Source organism: Lissotriton vulgaris, chromosome 4_1 (assembly GCF_964263255.1).
Source record: "Lissotriton vulgaris chromosome 4_1, aLisVul1.2, whole genome shotgun sequence".
Taxonomy (NCBI): Eukaryota; Metazoa; Chordata; class Amphibia; order Caudata; family Salamandridae; genus Lissotriton; species Lissotriton vulgaris.
Window position 1 is genome coordinate 2,117,046,736 of NC_141691.1, and position 19,523 is coordinate 2,117,066,258.

At 44.2% G+C, this 19,523-nt stretch overlaps 1 protein-coding gene across 1 annotated transcript in view; it reads left to right on the forward strand.

Annotated features, from left to right (window-relative positions):
- The window catches only part of LOC147725155 (C-type lectin domain family 2 member L-like), a 115,531-nt gene extending 106,446 nt beyond the window's left edge, over positions 1–9,085 (forward strand). The window contains exon 5 of the mRNA XM_086967122.1: positions 8,090–9,085. Within this exon, the coding sequence (XP_086823248.1) occupies positions 8,090–8,201 (112 nt within the window). The 3' untranslated portion in view covers positions 8,202–9,085. The remainder of the gene's footprint in view (positions 1–8,089) is intronic.
- Positions 9,086–19,523: the final 10,438 nt, after the last annotated feature.

Consider the following 19,523-nt stretch of genomic DNA (forward strand, 5'->3'; position numbering starts at 1 on the left):
CTTTGGATTTTATTCACCTCGCAGGTGCCCACCGCGCATTACTGATGTTACTCCAGCTAGTGGGCGTCCACCTCACATTTGGAAATCTTCACCGGAGCCACCGCGATCGAGCACGGTGACCCGGAAGCCAGGCAAGCTGCCTGGTTGTGGGCAGGGCCTACCTCGGGCTGACGGAAGTCTGAACAGGGTTCCCTTGAGCATGGGAGAGCCCCACATGTCTGAGAAGGGAAGTCCAAAGCCCCAGGAGAGGGCCTGGGTGAAGTAGCCGGCTCCACTCTAACGTCCCCGAGCAGCCCCAGTGAGCCGCATTGCTGAGTGGCTGCCAATCGACACCACAGAGCCCCGCGCTGGCTACAGAAGATCCCTGGCTCCTGTCCCCAGTCCAGAGGAGGCCAGAGAAGATCCGGAGATCAGCCGAGGAGAAGAGGATCCCCGGTGAGTGGGAGCTTCTACCCTGTTGGGGTACCATTCGAGGCACATTGCCGGTAATTTCCTGTCCTGAGTGGACCTGCAGGCGAGCGGGACGCTCTGACATGGGCTTCATGGTTGTTCGGGGAAGTCCAGAGGGCCCAGGGGGGCCTGTGTTTCTCCCGTTTTGGCAATTTGTACAGCTGCCCCACCTGCTGGAGGGCAGCTGCATCACAGTTGCACTTTTGTTTTTTGAGAGTCAAAGAGAAGGGCTCAGGCGGCACATGTAATGCCAGTGCCACGTTTCCCACATTAGAGGCACAGTTGTTTAAAGAGCCCCTTTACTTTGTTTACAGCTGCCCCGCCTGATAGAGGGCACCTGCAATGATTTAGCAGCATATATGTTTATTAAGTCCCAGGCGGGTTCTGAGGGCACAGTCGGTGCCAGTGCCTAATCTCCTCATCACAGCTGGATGGCAATTAGCGGCAGCTGGAATGTTCAGGCCATCATTTCTTTGGGGGCATTTTGAGTGAGACAGGAGTGGGGCACACTCCTCTGCCCCAGCGCAATTGCACACATTTGATTTTGCTGCATTGGCAGCCGCCCTGACATTATGGATATAGGATATGTGAGCCCTATGAGAAGGCCAGTTGACCAGGGGGACTTTTAGGCTGATAGGGAGCCAGGCCCTAATGTGATTTAATTGGTGCACAGGAAATGTGATTTATGCACTGTGATTTATGCCTCTAAGCTGGTTAATGATTAAGAGGCTTTGCATACTGTGGTTATGCTTGTGAGGATATTTTCTACTGTGATTTATGCCTCTAATGTGTTTCGTCATTAGGAGTTTATGGTCGAATGTGTTTAGGCTTACGAGGTTGGCACATCATTTATTTTATGCCTGATGTGATACTGAATGCATAATATGATTTATGTTGCAGGATAATGCTGAGTACAGTGTTTGCCAGTAATTACTGGTTGTGTTCTACGTTTATTATTGGTTCTACATTTATATTTTCACTTTGTGATGGTTCTGACAGTGGCCCAATTGGCCCTGTCATGTGTATATAATCCCCTGTAAATATTGCCCAGTGCCAGTTGGCACAGTGTATATTGTGTGATTACTACTCTAATGTGTTTATGATAATACAAAGGCTATTTTATACATAACCTTGTGTGGAGTTCCTTTTATGGTGTGCCTAGTATGTTGTTGCTGTATGTGTGTTGCGCAAACGCTGTACACATTGCCTCTGGGATAAGCCTGACTGCACGTGCCAAGCTACCAAGGGGATGAGCAGGGGTTATCTTCAGCATGTAACTCTCCGCCCTGACTAGAGTAGTGGTTTCTCCCTGGCTTTGGCGGAAGCCTTAGCCAACCAGAAATCCCATTTCTAACAGTTAGCTAATTGGCTACTACTTCCACAGCGGTAACATTTGCGTTTACTGATCTCTGCTTCACGAACGAGGCTGGCATTCCTGTCTGGTTTTATTTTACATACGGTGTCATTAATAGACAGATTGGCAATTTCTGAAACTTGCTCAAGATCTGTGTTGGGAGCACATTTTATTTCTTTGAAAGACATGGCAGTATGTTCAATGGACTTTGCTATTTCAATAGCATCGCCTCGATTAGGTTGTTGTTGTAACCATTTTTTTTGTATTTTGGAATTGTTTCTGCATTGTACTAGCTGATCTCTTACGAGACAATCATTGAGTTCACCAAATTATTATAATTTATTTAAGCCTCTTAGGAAAGCTACATAGCTGGTAATACTTTCTTGTTTTCCTTGGGTCCTGCTGAAAACGTTTTGGTGTTCACAGACTATTTTAATCTTTCTTCCAGGTTTACCTAGGTTATGAAGCAATATATGTGGTTTCCTTATAGGGCTGAACTTTTCCTCACCAATGGCTATCGAGTAGGATTGGAAGATTTTTACCCAGTCCTTCCATACAGTGTTAGGCTCTCCTAAATCATTTAGGAAAGGTGGAGGTTGAGCCATTTTAGCAGCCATTGTTACTAAATACAGCACTCAATATGGCCCAAAAGAAAGTGAAGAAGGAAATCAAAAATTAAATGAAAAGTTATATATGTAATTGGTGAGGCAGAGAAACTATTATCCCTAGAAGCACTTAAGTTAAAGGTTTTCGTATCACCAAAATACAAGGACTTTAGTGACACGCCTCAGAAACTGAACTGACTGCCCAAGGCTGAGGCACATAACACAATCAGGTTATTTTACTTTCTTTTACCCCAATAGGGTGTGCGTATCACCGAAGAGGTCGGGAAGACACGCCTCACAAAATAGAAGAATCTTTGTAATATATATTTGTAAGGGGTGTGCTTATCACCAATAACACTGGTGAGACACTGAAGAGGAGTGCATATCACCGAAAGCACTGGTGACAAGCTGAAGAAGAACTGCCTCAAAATGTGGACCCACCTCAAATAAGGGTGAGCGTATCACTGAAGACTTAGCAGAAAAGGTCTGGTTGGGGCGTGCTGCCTGACCTCCGCTGCGGCAATGCCTCTGAAGGTGTGTGTATCACCGAAGAGGAAAGGAGGCTTCTGGGACATGCAGGCGGCACTTGTCGGTGAGTGCTCCACAGCGATGCAAGAAGCTGATCAGAGAGTTTATCCCTGACAGAGGAGCGCCCCCAAGAAACGCAATGACGGAGAAACGTGCAGGTCAACAAGTTTGTCACAAAATGGAGCTGCCAGAAAGAGCATGAAACAAAATGAAGGGGAGGCCTACTACAAACAGACAGCTAGTCTCCACAAGACACACCGGGAGGGCAAAAGAGAGAGCGAAGATCCAGTGTCACTGTAATAGAAGGGATGGTTTGCTTGAAGAGGACAGATAAATCCAAGGATATCCACAGAGGAGTCCAGCCTTATCTCCTAAAGAAAGGGAACTCCCAGAGGCGAAAAGGCTCAGGGATCAAAGAGTGAAGGCAGGCAGCACAGTAGGTAAAAGAGTACTTTGACCTTGTGAGCCACAAGGCAATAAATAAGAACAGCTGGACCTGAGGTGGTTGAGGCACATGGAAGGGAAGGAGATCTGCCCTGCTCCCTTACGCAGACCAGTCGTCGCCAGTGTTGTAAAGAATAGACTTCATGCAGGTAAGTTCCATTTTTTATTCGATCTCCTCTGTCCACCATACACCTAGACTCCTGCCTCTCACTGCTCTCCAATGGTCCACCACAAGCCTCTCTACACATACCCCTGCCCCAACATGCTAAGGCACCCTCTGGTCTAACTCTAGGGGAATACCAACAGTGGGGAAGAAGGGGGTGGAGGAAGGGAGCAGGGGAAAATCTTCACAGCGTAATAAGTGACTTTACTTGAGAGCAGGCAATTTATATAAGAGGGTAAAATATAATAAAGCATGGCGTATAACGCCAACCTTCCGATTTGAGCCAAAATTGTAACTTACTTAGCCAACATATTTTTGAAAAAACCTACAAGTTGTCTTTGTGTCTATCTTCACGTTGGGGAATAGCACTGGAACAGCGACGCTTCATGTCATGGATGATGTGTCACTTCAGGTGGGGATATAACACTGGACCTATGATGCTTCATATCATGGACAATGTGTGTCTTCAGGTAGGGCTATAGCACTGAAGCCGCTAATCTTCCTCTCATGGATGAGGTGTGGCCCCAGGCAGATGATACCCTGCTATACTTCAAAGCTGAATCTCAACAAGATATTCTACATCCCAGTCAACATACACATGAAGAAAAAGTATTCACTCATCAGTCTTCATTCATAATCCTGAGTTCTTCAAACTCCATTGATTACGAGTAGCTCCCTTGTGGGAGAGAGAGAGAGAGAAGTGTGTGTGTGTGTTTGTGTGTGTGTGTACATTGAGTCGAATACCAAAGATTAAGGGGATGTTATTGTTGGGTAAGGTAATAATATCTTACTTTAAAGCAAAAATTAAAAGGAACTTTATAGTTAGTTGAAAATGTTAGTTAAAAAATAACATTTTAAAGAAATGAAACCTTTTAAATTCAACAGTTAAAGTTAAATAGAGTAACTGTAACTTAGTCCCGTCATGCACGGTGTTGTCCTTAATGATATCACAGAACATGTCATGAGTGATGTAATATGTGAGGTCATAAGCAGTGCGAGGGCACGAGTGATGGTTACTTTAGGGCACAAAAAACAAGATACAGAATGTGTTTTAAGTCATGATGTTTTTGTGGTCCAGGGGGGCTTTAGTTCTTTTGAAAGATCCAAGGAGGGGTTGGTGTAACTGTCTGTGGAGATTATTCTATATAAGGTCTGTGCACACACACCTCTCTCTCTCTCTCTCTCTCTCTCTCTCTCTCTCTCTCTCTCTCTCTCTCTCCCTCTTTCCCTCTCTCTCTCCCTCTCTCTCTCTCTCTCTCTCTCTCTCTTTCTTTCCCTCTCTCTCTCTCTCTCTCTCTCTCTCTGTCTCTGTCTCTCTGTCTCTCTCTCTCTCTCTTTCTCTTTCTCTCCCTCTCTCTCCCTCTCTCTCCCTCTCTCCCTTTCTCTCTCTCTCTCTCTCTCTCTCTCTCTCCCTCCCCCCCTCTCTCTCTCTCTCTCTCTCTCTCTCTCTCTCTCCCTCCCCCCCCCTCTCTCTCTCTCTCTCTCTCTCTCTCTCTCTCTCTCTCTCTCTCTCTCCCCTCGCTTTCTCTCTCTCTCTCTCTCTCTCCCCCTCACCCTCTCTCTCTCTCTCTTCCCCTCTCTCTCTCTCTCTCTCGCTCTCTCTCTCTCTCTCTCTCTCTCTCGCCCAGGTGAGGACGTAGATATATCTGTTTATATTACCCCACTCCTCAGTCATTCCCTTAGTTGCAGTGGTGGTGCGTCCATTAAGGGCGCTGGGGCGTTGCCCCACAAGCCTCCTGCACACGCAGCTCCCTCTGCGTCTTTTAACTTAAGTAACTCTCAGGTTACTCAAGTTCAAAGACGCCGAGGTTGAACTGACAATCATGTCAGTCAAAATGTCGTCAGACTGCCCACCCCTTCAGAGTCTGAAGGGGTGGGCGTTCCAACATCATGTTGAATGACATGATTGTCACCAGGGGCAGCAGGAAGGAGCACAATGTCACTGAGCACAAGTGCGCTTGAGTGGGGACGGAGGTCGAATTTTCCTCCGTGCCCACGCATGAGCACTAGTGTCTGTTCTGCTGGCGCATGCCCATTAGGAGAGCGAGGGTTGAGCACCTCGGTCTCCTAATGGGCAGAGCGTAACACTGCCCTAAGTCAATTGGCTAAGTCTGAGGTGTTGCCAGCAGTGACGGAGACACGGCTGTTCCTGTAGGCGCCAACAGGAGTCCGGACCCCGGAGCAATCAGAGGCAGCGCGGACCCGGTAAGTTTTTTATTTATTTTTACATTCCTCTCGGTCCCCACCCGACTCCCCCCTGCCTCAGCGCAACCCTACCCTACCCACCCCGTACCCCCTTAGGTAGCCAGTCACCGACGGCAGTCTGCGTCTGATAAGAAAGAATGCATCTAATGTGAGCACCGTCTCTCCGGAGGGAACTGTCTGCCTGCAGCCTGCCATTTTTTCAGGGAACAGTCTGTCAGCACATTTGAGCGAGAGCTTTCCGGCCAAGGGAGCAGGCTTGTACAATTATGTTGCCTGACTGGCCCTGCTACCGAATGCTTAATATTGTTGCATCATGGCTAAGAGAGGGTTTTGGCTGAAAGCATCTTTTTAAATGGTCTCAGTGCTGGCGGTGTCCTTGTACACAGTACTGAAGGAGGTTCATGTGGTGACTAACTCGTGGGTGTCGTAAATGGCTTAGAATGAGTCAGCAGAGTAAGGTAATAATGGACAGGCCTGGTTGGATGTATGACGGTACAACGCGTACCATCACAACGCATCCCTTACAACGCAAGTCGTTACCACGACTTGCGTTGGGGGTGCGGATTTTGAATAGTATAATTTACTATTCTAACACCAGTCCCCGTGGACCCTCGGGAAGGTGTTGGGATAGTAAATTTACTATTTTTAATCCTTTAGCGCCCTCCAGCGCAAGTCGTGGTAACGACTTGCGTTGTAAGGGATGCGTGCTAAAGGTACCGCGTTGTAAAAACTTTGTGGTAAACGATGTTTACCGGCCTGGTTAATTGTTGATGCGCTGCATTGGAGAAGGGGGCACGCACGCCTTATCTGGGCCCTGCTGCCCAGAGTTTGAAGAGCCCTGCCTGCCTATATTTATCCTGGCATGGCATTGTGAGCAGTCATGGAGTTTTTTTGCTGTGAAAAAGTAACGTTTTACTTTCTGAATTATGTATTTCTTTGTTTTAAATACATGTGTCAACTAGAGCGTGAATGAGAGTAGGACTTTGTCACCACGCAGCAATATTGTGTAGAGTAGCAGAGGTTTTCCTTCTCAAACTCCTTTAAAATGCGAGCAATAAATGCCAAAGGATTTGGCATAAAATAAACACGGAACTGGTGATGGATGGCTATCTGTATTTGATGGGGATGAAAGTGCTGGTAATGGTGATCTATGGGCTTGGGCAGGCTACAAACTCTATGAAAGGAAATGTTTTATTTTGATTTTTTCAACTCGACTATAGAGTGCCTAGTAAAAATAGAACGTTAACTATTGTAGTTGCACAGAAAAGGACAGTGATTGCATCATATGTATAGGTTACAGCAATATCCAGAAAGCCAGAGTTTTGTTTTTAGTATTGAGTTGCTGAGAATCTGAGAGACCATGAATACTGTGTCTAGTTTGAGCGTGGATAGAGCTGCAAGTGGGAGATACTGATTTAGGTAAAACAGGATATCCTTTTTGTGAACTTTAACTTGACACATCACCTCACTTCTATAACAAGTTTACCTATGACATGGTGCAGTACTGCAGTAATATATGGGGCAGGTTTCTAGTGTTTAAATATTTCAAGGAAATGCATTCACAATTGTTTTATAAACCTTCATGTTTGCTCAAATGTGCTTTAAAATGCACCATTTGCCTACTCTTCTTTTCAAAATTTCTGGAGAGTCCTCCGTCTCCACTGAACCTCCCCTTATGACAACCGTCTCACTAGCTTTTATTGCAACATGGCATTCATCCCTAACTTTTACTGCCCTCCACTTTGAAATGTCTCCAGCCGCCACTGCTTCGTTGATTAAAAGCTGTGCATATAAGAACAAGTATTCACTCATGTCGTTTTTCTCAATACTGAGTTCCTCCGAAGTGTGGCTCACTGGTCAGAGGAGGCATACCCTGAAGCTGAGGTCAGACCCGGGACCAGGGTTCGATTCCCAACGCGGCAGGGTCCTGAACCCAATTGTCCACGGACTTGATAATTCTCGCTTCTCGCTTCGGTGCCCACTCTAAGCACGAGTTCACACTATGCAGCTCTGGGCAACAAGCTTGCTTAATCTCCACAACGGCCCCCCCCGCGGCGGGATGCCTGGCTTTCACCTTGGAGATGCCCAGCATGGGTGATCTCACAGGGAAAAACAGGACGGGTTCCCAAGGCAAGCGCCGAGATGCCCAAGGGTGGTAACATCGAGCGCTATATAAGAACATACATACATACATTGAGTACCTCCCTACTCATGACCAGCACTGATTTCTGTTCCGATTGTATGCACTTTGTTTATAGTCTCCGTGTCATTCACCAGCTGTGTTGAATCCCCGCCTCTGCCTCACACTGTTTAACTCTGCAAAATGTCTTTCCTTTCCAGATGTTCAATATCAGACTCCGGGGAGTGTGCTTTCATTGGATACCGAGCCGTGTGGCTGTCTTCATGTGGACTCCCCAGACCCTACATCTGTACCAAGGAGCCCTACGTCTGATCATTGGCACCAAGGAGGCTGCAGAGTACCCGTCTGTGCCACTGGGCGGCGCTGCTGCATAGTATTTAATGACAAGATCATCAATTACAACTTCCTATAAGCTCTGATCACTTCATGGCAGTGATTGCCGAACGTTATCGAACTGTGACCCCCTTGACCAATAGTCGATCGGCCGCAGCTCCCGGTTACATTACATTTTTAATCCCCGAAGAAAGTTCTGATGAAGGTCTGGGGAATAGAGCGTGCAATGGAAGGATATGTCTACTCTCTCTTTTCACAATATGTGTCTGCTCTCGGGCCCTGTAGTGGCTGCATCTGTTTGCTCTTTGCGCGCTCAGCCTGGAGCTGGATTCATCCAGCCAAAGTCAGGCGGGGGCACTGGGGGGCCGCGGTGCACAGTTTGGGAACCTCTGCCCTATGCACCAGTACTGTGACATGATCATATTTGGGGCATACTTAGGTATTCAGATCAAATGGAGCAAGTCAGAGGTGCCCCCACTCAGCAATAACTCGACACGGATGGGGCTGCACCTTCCTTGGTCTTGGAGGAAGGAGTGAGATATCCGGGTCTCGTCATCAATAGAAACAGCTCTTTGAGGCAGTTATGGACCAAGGACTGAAACACTCGCCACGAAAGTAGAGCGATGGATCCGACGACCGCGAGCTCTGGGAGGCAGAATGACGCTTGCTGAAGTGGTTTTACTGCTCAAAGTTTGCATTTATTCATGTATGAACTCATACCCGCAGCGCAGGATATCACACATATGCTGGACTTCGAGCGTTGCTGACTACATTAGCACGGAGAGAGTAAAGTTTGTTACTCAGTCCCACGAGGCGGGCTCATGTGCTGTGACTGTTCTCAAACAAACTTCTTTCCTGCACAATCGCACCAGAGAGAGAGCTCAAGGCGAGCTTTGGACACTAAGGGACACATGTGTCAATATTGGAAATAGCCATTATCTAATTGCAATTTTCAGTGAGCTATTCCTAATGTAGGAAACTCCATGAGTTTCATTTAGTGTGTCCTGGTGGGTTACAAATCGACCTCCCTTATGAATATTAATGAGGCAGGTCGCAATTTGAAACCCCTTGGGAATCTCTAAAATCAGGGGATGGTGGCCTGCTGGGATCAACAGACCACCACATCCACGATTGATTTAGAGGAAAGCAATCATGTTTTTTTATAACACAGACCGTTTTCCTTAAAGGAAATCAGGTTGTGGTTAAAAAAGAAAATTGAAAAGTTTTCTTTTCACTTTTTAAGAGCAGGCAGTGGTCGTGGAACCCTGCCTGCGCCGAAAAATTGTTTGCACTACCACGCACGAAAGGGTTCTGCAAATTGGGCCATTTGCGAGCAGAAAAAAGCTCCTTAGATTTGACCCTATGTGTGCGTTAGTGTCTAAGATATGAGTTAATTGAAACAGTTAACTGTACACATTGGTCTATATGACGGTTGCTTATGTGGCAGGAAAACAAAGGTGCTCTCTCTGAAACTCTCATCGCAGATAGCCCTGACTCACATTGGATACATCAATAAAGGCCCCACTACGCCGGCCACAGCTGCACAAGATGGGGCAACTATTACCCAGTGATTGTGTTATAATCGAGCAGTTTCATGAACCTGGCACGGCCAATGCGCAAGTCATATTTCCATTTGTGCAAATCAGACAGGTGGCCTTAGAATTTCAAATACACCTGAAATGTAAAGAACGTTCTGGCATAAAAAATATTGTGCTTGAGTACGGAGAGGAAGCCTTGAGGTGTGTGCCAATACTGACATCTAGTGGCTACTGTAAGAAATGCAGTTTGTTGAAACGCTCTCGCTTCACTGTTCAAGAGTGACATTGACAGCACAGATGATGGATTCTCCTCAGCAACTGGGACCGCGGCGCAGCTGGCTGGATTTGACCAGGGTACCAGGCGCTCAGTTTGGGAACAACTGTTTATGGCCACCATCTGTTTATGATGAGAGAAGGAAGAGTTCACTTTGTGTACAAAAGGACCACCGACACTTCTGCTGTTTGTGAAAAGGATTCTTTATTTAAAAGCAGAGCTCCTCCCCGACACCAGACCCACCCCTCAGGCTCTACCGCCCCCTCTTAACATGAACAGCATTTCCCTAGAATTTCTCATTGCTGTTTCCTTCCTCATGAATCCCTTCTGGATTAATGTCCAGGCTGTCCGTGCTCGTCTGTCTTTCCTACATCATGGCTGTCTGTACTCGGTCCAGCCTTTCAGTACTAGGTCCAGGCTGTCTGTGCTAGGTCCAGGCTGTCTGTACTAGCTCCAGGCTGTCTGTCCTAGCTCTCTGGAGTGTGAATAGTAATTTTTACCCCTACGCTGCCCAACGCTTTCCCTACTGTTGCACTCTTTGGAGTGGGAATAGTAATTTTAACTCTCCCGTTATCCAACGCTTTCCCTACTGTTGCACTCTTTGGAGTGGGAATAGTATTTTTTACCCCTACGCTATCCAGCGCTTTCCCTACTGTTGCACTCTCTGGAGTGAGAATAGTAATTTTTACCCCTGCGCTTTCCAACGCTTTCCCTACTGTTGCACTCTTTAGAGTGGGAATAGTAATTTTAACCCCTAGCGCTATCCAACCTTTTCTCTACTGTTGCACTCACTGGAGTGGGAATACTAATTTGTACTCCTACGCTATCCAACACTTTCCCTACTGTTGCACTCTTTGGAGTGGGAATAGTAATTTTAACTCTCCCGCTATCCAACGCTTTCCCTACTGTTGCACTCTTTGGAGTGGGAATAGTAATTTTTACTCCTACGCTATCCACCGCTTTCCCTACTGTTGCACTCTCTGGAGTGGGAATAGTAATTTTAACCCTCCCGCTATCCAACACTTTCCCTACTGTTGCACTCTCTGGAGCGGGAATAGTAATTTTAACCCTCCCGCTATCCAACGCTTTCCCTACTGTTGCACTTTCTGGAGTGGGAATAGCAATTTTTACCCCTACGCTATCCAATGCTTTCCCTTCTGTTGCACTCTTTGGAGTGGGAATAGTAATGTTTACCCCTACGCTATCCAACACTTTCCCTACTGTTGCACTTTCAGGAGTGGGAATAGTAATTTTAACCCCTAGCGCTATCCAACCTTTTCTCTACTGTTGCACTCACTGGAGTGGGAATACTAATTTGTACTCCTACGCTATCCAACACTTTCCCTACTGTTGCACTCTTTGGAGTGGGAATAGTAATTTTTACCCCTACGCTATCCAACACTTTCCCTACTGTTGCACTCTCTGGAGTGGGAATAGTAATTTTAACCATCCCGCTATCCAACGCTTTCCCTACTGTTGCACTTTCTGGAGTGGGAATAGTCATTTTTACCCCTACGCTATCCAATGCTTTCCCTACTTTCCCTACAGGGCCTAGCTGTATGTACTAGGCCCAGGCTCTCTGTACTAGGTCCAGACTGTCTGTTCTAGACCCAGGCTGTCTGTACTAGGTCCAGGCTGTCTGTCCTGGTCCCAGGCTGTCTGTACTAGGCCCAGCCTGTCTGTACCAGGCCAAGCTGTCTGTACCAGGCCCAGCCAGTCTGTAGTAGGCCCAAGCTGTCAGTACTAGGCCCAGGCTGTCTTAGGTCCATTCTGTCCGTCCTAGGTCCAGGCTGTCTGTCCTAGGTCCATGCTGTCTGTTCTAGACCCAGTCTGTCTGTACTCGGCCCAGGCTATCTGTACTATTCCCAGGCTGTCTGTACTAGTCTCAGGCTGTCTGTCCTAGGTCCAGGTTGTCTTTACTCATTCCAGGCTGTCTGTCCTAGGTCCAGGGTTTCTGTTATAGATCTTGTCTGTGTGTCCTGGGTCCAGGCTGTCTGTCCTAGGTCCAGGCTGTCTGTACTAGGTCCAGGCTCTCTGTCCAGGCTGTCTGTACTAGGCCTAGGCTGTATGTACTAGGCCCAGGCTGTCTGTACTAGGTCTAGGCTGTCTTTACCATGTCCAGGCTGTCTGTCCTGGGTCCAGTCTGTCTGTGCTAGGTCGAGGCTGTCTATGGTAGGCCCAGGCTGTCTGTCCTAGCTCCAGGCTGTCTGCGCTAGGGCCAGCCTGTCTGTACTAGGTCCAGGCTGTCTTTACTAGGTCGAGGCTGTCTGTACTAGGTCCAGGCTGCCTGTCCTAGGTCCAAGCTGTCTATACTAGGTCCAAGCTGTCTGTACTAGGTCGAGCTGTCTATACTAGGTCCAAGCTGTCTGTACTAGGTCCAGGCTGTCTGTACTAGGTCCAGGCTGTCTGTCCAGGCTGACTCTTATTTCACTCCTTGTCCAGCCTCTTACCAGGTTCCGCGCTGCTAACCTTCCCTGCCATCCCCTTGCCTTAAACACAACTATCTCATTCCACCCTCTCCTGGTGTGTTTTTCTGTCCTCCCCCTAATCTCTTCCATCTAAAGGATGATGCACTCAGCTTTTATGGACCTGATCAGTGCCGTTGAGCGCATCAGTCACACTAAGCTATGGTCAATTAAGTCAAATGTAGGGGTGGATCAATATATAGACCACATTTTGAGATAACAGACTCATTGACTGAGTAACGTTTGGCCCAATTGGCAAATGCACTAAATCATTTGTTATAGGGAGGGGAGTTAGACAGGGGTGCGTTTTAGTACCTTATATATTTAATGTATGTATTAATGATTTTGAGAGATACCTGGTTGACAAAGATCAGGCTATGACTCAATTAGGAGATGGTCGATGCCTATTCTGCTTGATGCAGGTGATGTGGTCCTGATGTTGAGGGCTGCAATCAGCCTTCAATCATTGCTAGACACTTTAGCATCCTTATTGATTAAGAGTATTAAGACTGCACATTTTTGTTAATATTGGAGGTATGTTGTCAGTGAAGTTTGGATTAAAATAACCCTTTGCTAGTGACCCATACTATAAAAGGACACTTACACGTCTACTATTGTTGAAGGGCACTGGAGATATGCGAAGATGAGATCTATTTCATTGTTTTAATATTTCTGTGCTTTCAAGAATCATGGTATATTTGGTGACGTAGAAATTGTGATATTTGTAGATATGCAAAAATCTTTTTTGCAAATGTGTTTATATATATGTTTTTCTAATATATATGTTTTTTCTTCCTGATCATGATGTAGAGAATATAATAGAATGGATATAGTAGATGATGTCGTTTGAACAAGAATGTATAATTGATAGGTTAAACTGTATTCTTGGTGATTATGAAGATGCAACAAGAACAGTTTTTGATATGTTTTTTGTATCTGTCTTATTATATCACCCCTGATGAAACATGTTGGCTGACTTAAAATGTGGTGTCTGATTTAAATTATGGCGTGTAGCTCAGCTACTGGAAATGAGTCCAGCAGCTTGAAATGAATTTCTGTTGATTTATAATAAAGAAGAATAACTTTGCATTAAATCTACTGCCTGAGGACTTTTTATTAGAAGGATTTCAATAATTGATTGTGATACAGACTGATAATTATGGCGCTCCTTCTCTCTATAGTTATCGGCAAGGGTGGTTATTGTGCGGTGGACCACAAGGATGAGCACCAATATTCATTGAATATATATTTTTTCTTAAAATCACCAAATCGACTGGTGCGCTGTTGTGCTAAGCCCTCACCGCTAGAGCTGGACGATTAGTGCCTTTATGGACTAGCATGGCCTGAAAATCGATCTAAGTAAAACATTCAGAAGCCTTCCGGCCCCAGGTGTGTTAAGACTTGCCCCCATGCTGTCTTTAATAGTAAAGTTGTGAAAATGCATTTTTTTTCATAGTTGGAGATTGAGTTCGATTCAGATGGGACCACTTGAAATCTATCAGAAACTAGAGTTTGATGATGCAAAGAGGATGTCTTTAGATCTGTGACTAAGTTGGGCCAGAAACATTTAAAGGAGATGTGTTGGTGGTCTACAAATCTGAAAGTGTTACTGTGGTCCTGTATGGATGGGGTTTGTGGGGTTATTTAGATAGAGGAACCTGCCGAAAACAGTAAATGCATTTTCATCGAGATCATTGTCGGTCCTCTCCAGCTGCTCTTATGACACCTGCCAAAGGAATTGGCTTTGAGTTTCATGAATGATCCCGACCCTGCTGCTGTGGTGTGAGCTCTGGTCTATGATCACTCCTGGGATATCCCCTGTTCCAAACCCCTTTTTATTAACAAAGAAAGGAGAATACAGGTGCCCCCTGTAAACCACAGGAGTGTAGCGTTGGAAGAGAGTGATTGTATTTTAATCAGAGTTTAATTCTTATTGTAATTAGTCTGCATGTTTCTCATTAAACATTCTTTGAAATGAACCCCCCACACTTCACATTGTTTAGAGACCACTCCTATTGAATTCTTAGTTCATGTCTTCGGATGCAGCTCCACAGGCTGAAGTATGATCTGATGTAGGAGAAGGTGCTGCACAAGCCTTGGTAGTGCCAAGTAGGGTTTGATGTAGGAGAAGATGCTGCACAACCCTTGGTGGTGCCCAAGTAGGATCTGATTTATGAGAAGATGCTGCACAACCCTTGGTGGTGCCAAGTAGGGTCTGATGTGGGAGAAGATGCTGCACAAACCTTGGTGGTGCCCAAGTAGGATCTGATGTAGGAGAAGATGCTCCACAAACCTTGGTGGTGCCCAAGTAGGATCTGATTTATGAGAAGATGCTGCACAAACCTTGGTGGTGCCCAAGTAGGATCTGATTTATGAGAAGATGCTGCACAAACCTTGGTGGTGCCCAAGTAGGGTCTGATGTAGGAGCAGATGCTGCACAAGCCTTGGTGGTGCCCAAGTAGGGTCTGATATAGGAGCAGATGCTGCACAAGCCTTGGTGGAGCCCAAGTAGGATCTGATTTATGAGAAGATGCTGCACAAACCTTGGTGGTGCCCAAGTAGGGTCTGATATAGGAGCAGATGCTGCACAAGCCTTGGTGGTGCCCAAGTAGGGTCTGATGTATGAGAAGATGCTGCACAAACCTTGGTGGTGCCAAGTAGGGTCTGATGTATAAGAAGATGCTCCACAAGCCTTGGTAGTGCCAAGTAGGGTCTGATGTAGGAGCAGATGCTGCACAAGCCTTGGTGGTGCCAAGTAGGGTCTGATATAGGAGAAGATGCTGCACAAGCCTTGGTGGAGCCCAAGTAGGATCTGATGTATGAGAAGATGCTCCACGAGCCTTGGTGGTGCCCAAGTAGGGTCTGATATAGGAGCAGATGCTGCACAAGCCTTGGTGGTGCCCAAGTAGGGTCTGATATAGGAGAAGATGCAGCACAAGCCTTGGTGGTGCCCAAGTAGGGTCTGATATAGGAGAAGATGCTGTCTGATATATTTTTTACTGGCGGATCCATGCACCCAGCACACATTTCTCAGTTTTTTCAAAAAAACGAAAAAAACTTTTTTAGGCCCTAGGAGTCCTTGTGGGATCCCCTCAGCATGTCTAGAGGGTCAAAATATATCTTACCTGCCCACTTTATACATATTGAACACTTGTTCCAATAATTTCTAGATCCTCGCTTCTACCGAGGCACAAAATGGCTGCCAACAAACACTTCCTAGTTTCGAATGTTGACAGCCACTTGATAGCCAATCAGCATTCAGCATGTGATCAGGACGGTGCGCTTATAAAACGCGCAAGATGCGCGGATCCACCAAGGCAATGGATATATATGTACTTTTAATTGTAATTTTCTCAGAAACTACAGAACATATTTACACCATATAAGAAAAAGGCACGAGTCTGAACCAAGGACTACAACTTTGCCAAATTTGGTGTAATTCCGTTCAGCCGTTCGGGCTGCAGCTGCGATGAACGGTACCTATAGAAAATTGCATGAGGAAAACACGTTTTGGGACCCCCTTTTTTCTCAGCCCCCACTTCACGAATCACCCCAAGACTTTCAGGATACGAGCGGACCGGAGCGCCCCACCAAGTTTGAAAATTTCGCGAAGATTCGTCAACCGGCGCTAAAGTTATTCCAAATAGAATGTTGCAGATTTCCTATGGAAAATAGGTCCTAACTATAACTACCTACTGGCGACCACCAGTAGTAATATACATACACCTGTGACATTAAAAATACAAAACAAACATATATTATTAGTTAAATTATTAAAATATTTATTTGTTTTTTAAACTACATTTTACACTACTTTAAGTGCAACAGTAGGAAAAGTGTTGGATAGCGAAGGGGAATAATTTACTATTCCCACTCCAATGAGTGCAACAGTAAGGAAAATGTTGGATAGCGAAGGGAAAAAGATTACTATTCCCACTCTAGAAAGTACAACAGTTGGGAAAGTGTTGGACAGTGGAGATATAACAATTACGATTCTCACTCCAGGGAGTGCAACATAAGGGACAGTGTTGGATAGCGGAGGGGTAAAAATTACTATTCCCACTCCAATGAATGCAACGTTAGGGAAAGTTTTGCATAGCGTAAGAGTAAACATTACTATTCCAACTCCAGGGAGTGCAACAGTAGAGAAAATGTTGGATAGCGAAGGGAAATAATTTACTATTCCCACTCCAGCAAGTGCAACAGTAGGGAAAGTAATGGATATCAAAGATTATAGCTATTGAACTTAAATCTCCATACAAAATTAAAACAAAAAATTACCAACAATATTTATCACTTAATAAATAAATATTAATGGTCAACTAATGATTAATTTTTTTTAAACTAAATTACTTTTCAGCCTTTACCCCAACAAACACTAAAACACACACTTAAAAGTTTTTACACAATTTCCATAACTAATTTCTCATTCATAAATTAATAACAATAGACAAATCATAAATTAATTTTAAAAACAATCCCCGCAACTCAGACACCAAGATATTCCACAATTAGTTAATTTAATTGTAATTAGTTAATTAGCATTAATTAACAAATACTTAATTAATTATAAATAATTTACCTCCCACCTAATTTACCTCTCACCATATTGCCCTATAAATGACACCACCAATGTTGTTAAACATGACACAATTAACAAAATTCATTAACAATTAATTAATTAATAACAATTCATAAGCAAATTAACACTACAAAATAACATTAACTAAATGTTATAATAAAAATATTAAAAAAATGTATTATAATTAAATTACTTCCCACCCTACTCCCCTATCAACCCACAACCCATTCCTCGGAAAATTACACAATTAATATATTTTACCAATTAATTAATAATAATTAACAGACAATTAATACATAATTAATAATACAATAATTACCACATTTAATAATATAGAATATCAATAAATAAATATTAATTATTAAAAATTAACAATTAATTAATTACAATTAAATTACTTTCAACCCTATCCCCCTATAAACCCGCAACAACACTAAAACCAAAATGTAATTTAAATAAAATTAAAACTAAAAAAAATAATAATACATTTATTATAATTAAATTACTTCCCATCCTATTTCCCTATAAACCCACAAACCGCTACGGAACTAAAACGCAAAATTTACCTAAAATAACATTCATAACTTCTAAAAATGTAATACATATATTAAAAAACAAATGCAATACTTAGACGAAAAATAGAACACATACATTTAAAATGCATACTAAAATACATAACACTAACTAGAATAATGACTTCAATATCTTTTAAAATGATAATGAGTTTGATCTTGTTAAAAACAATATTACTTACCTTAGAATCGATATTATTTACAACAAAATTCTGACAGTCGATATTTTTGTATCCCAATATTTTGCTCCTGATATTAATGCAAGTTGGAAAAAAAACTTGATATTCTGTCTATTTACCCTCCCGACTAACTAGAAAAAAAACCATCCTCACAGCAACCACAACTTTAGGTATAAGCTAAATAAAACGTTTCTTCTGCAAACGTAAAGATATTCACAGAAACAAAGGAGAAGTGCAGTGCTCAGTTGCACGCAGACCATGGTTCTGGTTGGTTGATTGTACTTTCTACATTTGTCAACAACTGTTGTGGTTGGGGCAGCACTTGAAAGACTTTGGCACCTCATCTGCTGCACAGGTAGATTGGGGGTAACTGTGGGCTTTAAGAATGAGGTACAAGCATGGAAGTTGTGGCTTGCTTTGTGCTTGAGAGTCCTTGCAGACTTGGGCCCATTGGTGTAGGAATGTCAGACCATCTACCCTGATAAGGACAGATGCTGTAATGTACTTTTTCTTTTTATGACCACCTGGTAAAGTCTGGCAGTCCCAAACATAACAAATTACCTCCATACCCTGAGTGAAATCTCCCAGGGTGTTTTTGGTTTACTAGATCTTACTCCTGCTTTGAGATTTTGTATTATAGAAAACCAAAAACGTTTTCTGAATGGCTGCAGGAAACATGGTGGCCGGTCAAAAAATGTACAGTGCTTCAGAGAAGTTGATGTGGAAGAACCTCCACTGAATGCACATGGATCTTCACAAGACAGATGGAAATCTGTAAATGTGGTGGGCTGTAATCCTCCATGGTGGTGGAGGTAATAACCTCTGCAAACACGGTAGATGTGGTGGGGGTGGTGTGCTTGCCACACTTTTAAATAAGCCCCTAGTTTTGACCACAAATATTAATCATTTAACATATTTACTTGTGCCGTACAGTAATTGTGTTACAACGCCTCAACAACTTTATGGAGAATGCCTTGCTGCATCCCCTGACTATCAATGGAGACCCAATAGTTTGAAGGTAATGAGGGTAGTAATTTTGGACTGTTAGACCTGGCCCTTTTTACAGGTTTATCCCCAAACATTTTGCCTTTTGCCTCCTATTTTTTTTTACCCTTTTTTGTTGGCTATAGGACTCTGGGCACTTTACCACTGCTGATCAGTGCTAAAGAGCATATGCTCTCTGTTTAAATTGTGATTCGGATTGATTATGCATGATTGGCATATTTGATTTACTGGTAAGTCCCTAGTAAAGTGCACTGAGTGCGCCAGGGCCTGTAAATCAAATGCTACTAGTGGGCTTACAGCACTGGTTGTGCCACTCACATGAGTAGCCATGTAAATGTATCTCAGACCTGCCACTGCAGTATCTGCTGGTGCAGTTTTTATCTGCCATGGTGACCTGGAAAGTGCACCCACTTGCCAGGCCCATACTTACCATTTTCTTGTAAGGCACCCCTCAGGTAGGCCCAAGGTTCCACTCAATGGGCAGGGTACAGTGTATGTGAAAGGTGGGACATGTGCTGGTGTGTTTTATATATATCCTGATAGTGAAATAGTGTGTATTTCGTTTTTTCATTTAGGCTCTCTGAACTCGGAATTTAATAACACACCTTTTGGTAAAGGTGTTTTTAAATTGTGTGTTTCAAAATGCCACTTTTAGAAAGTGGGTATTTTCTTGCTTTACCATCCTG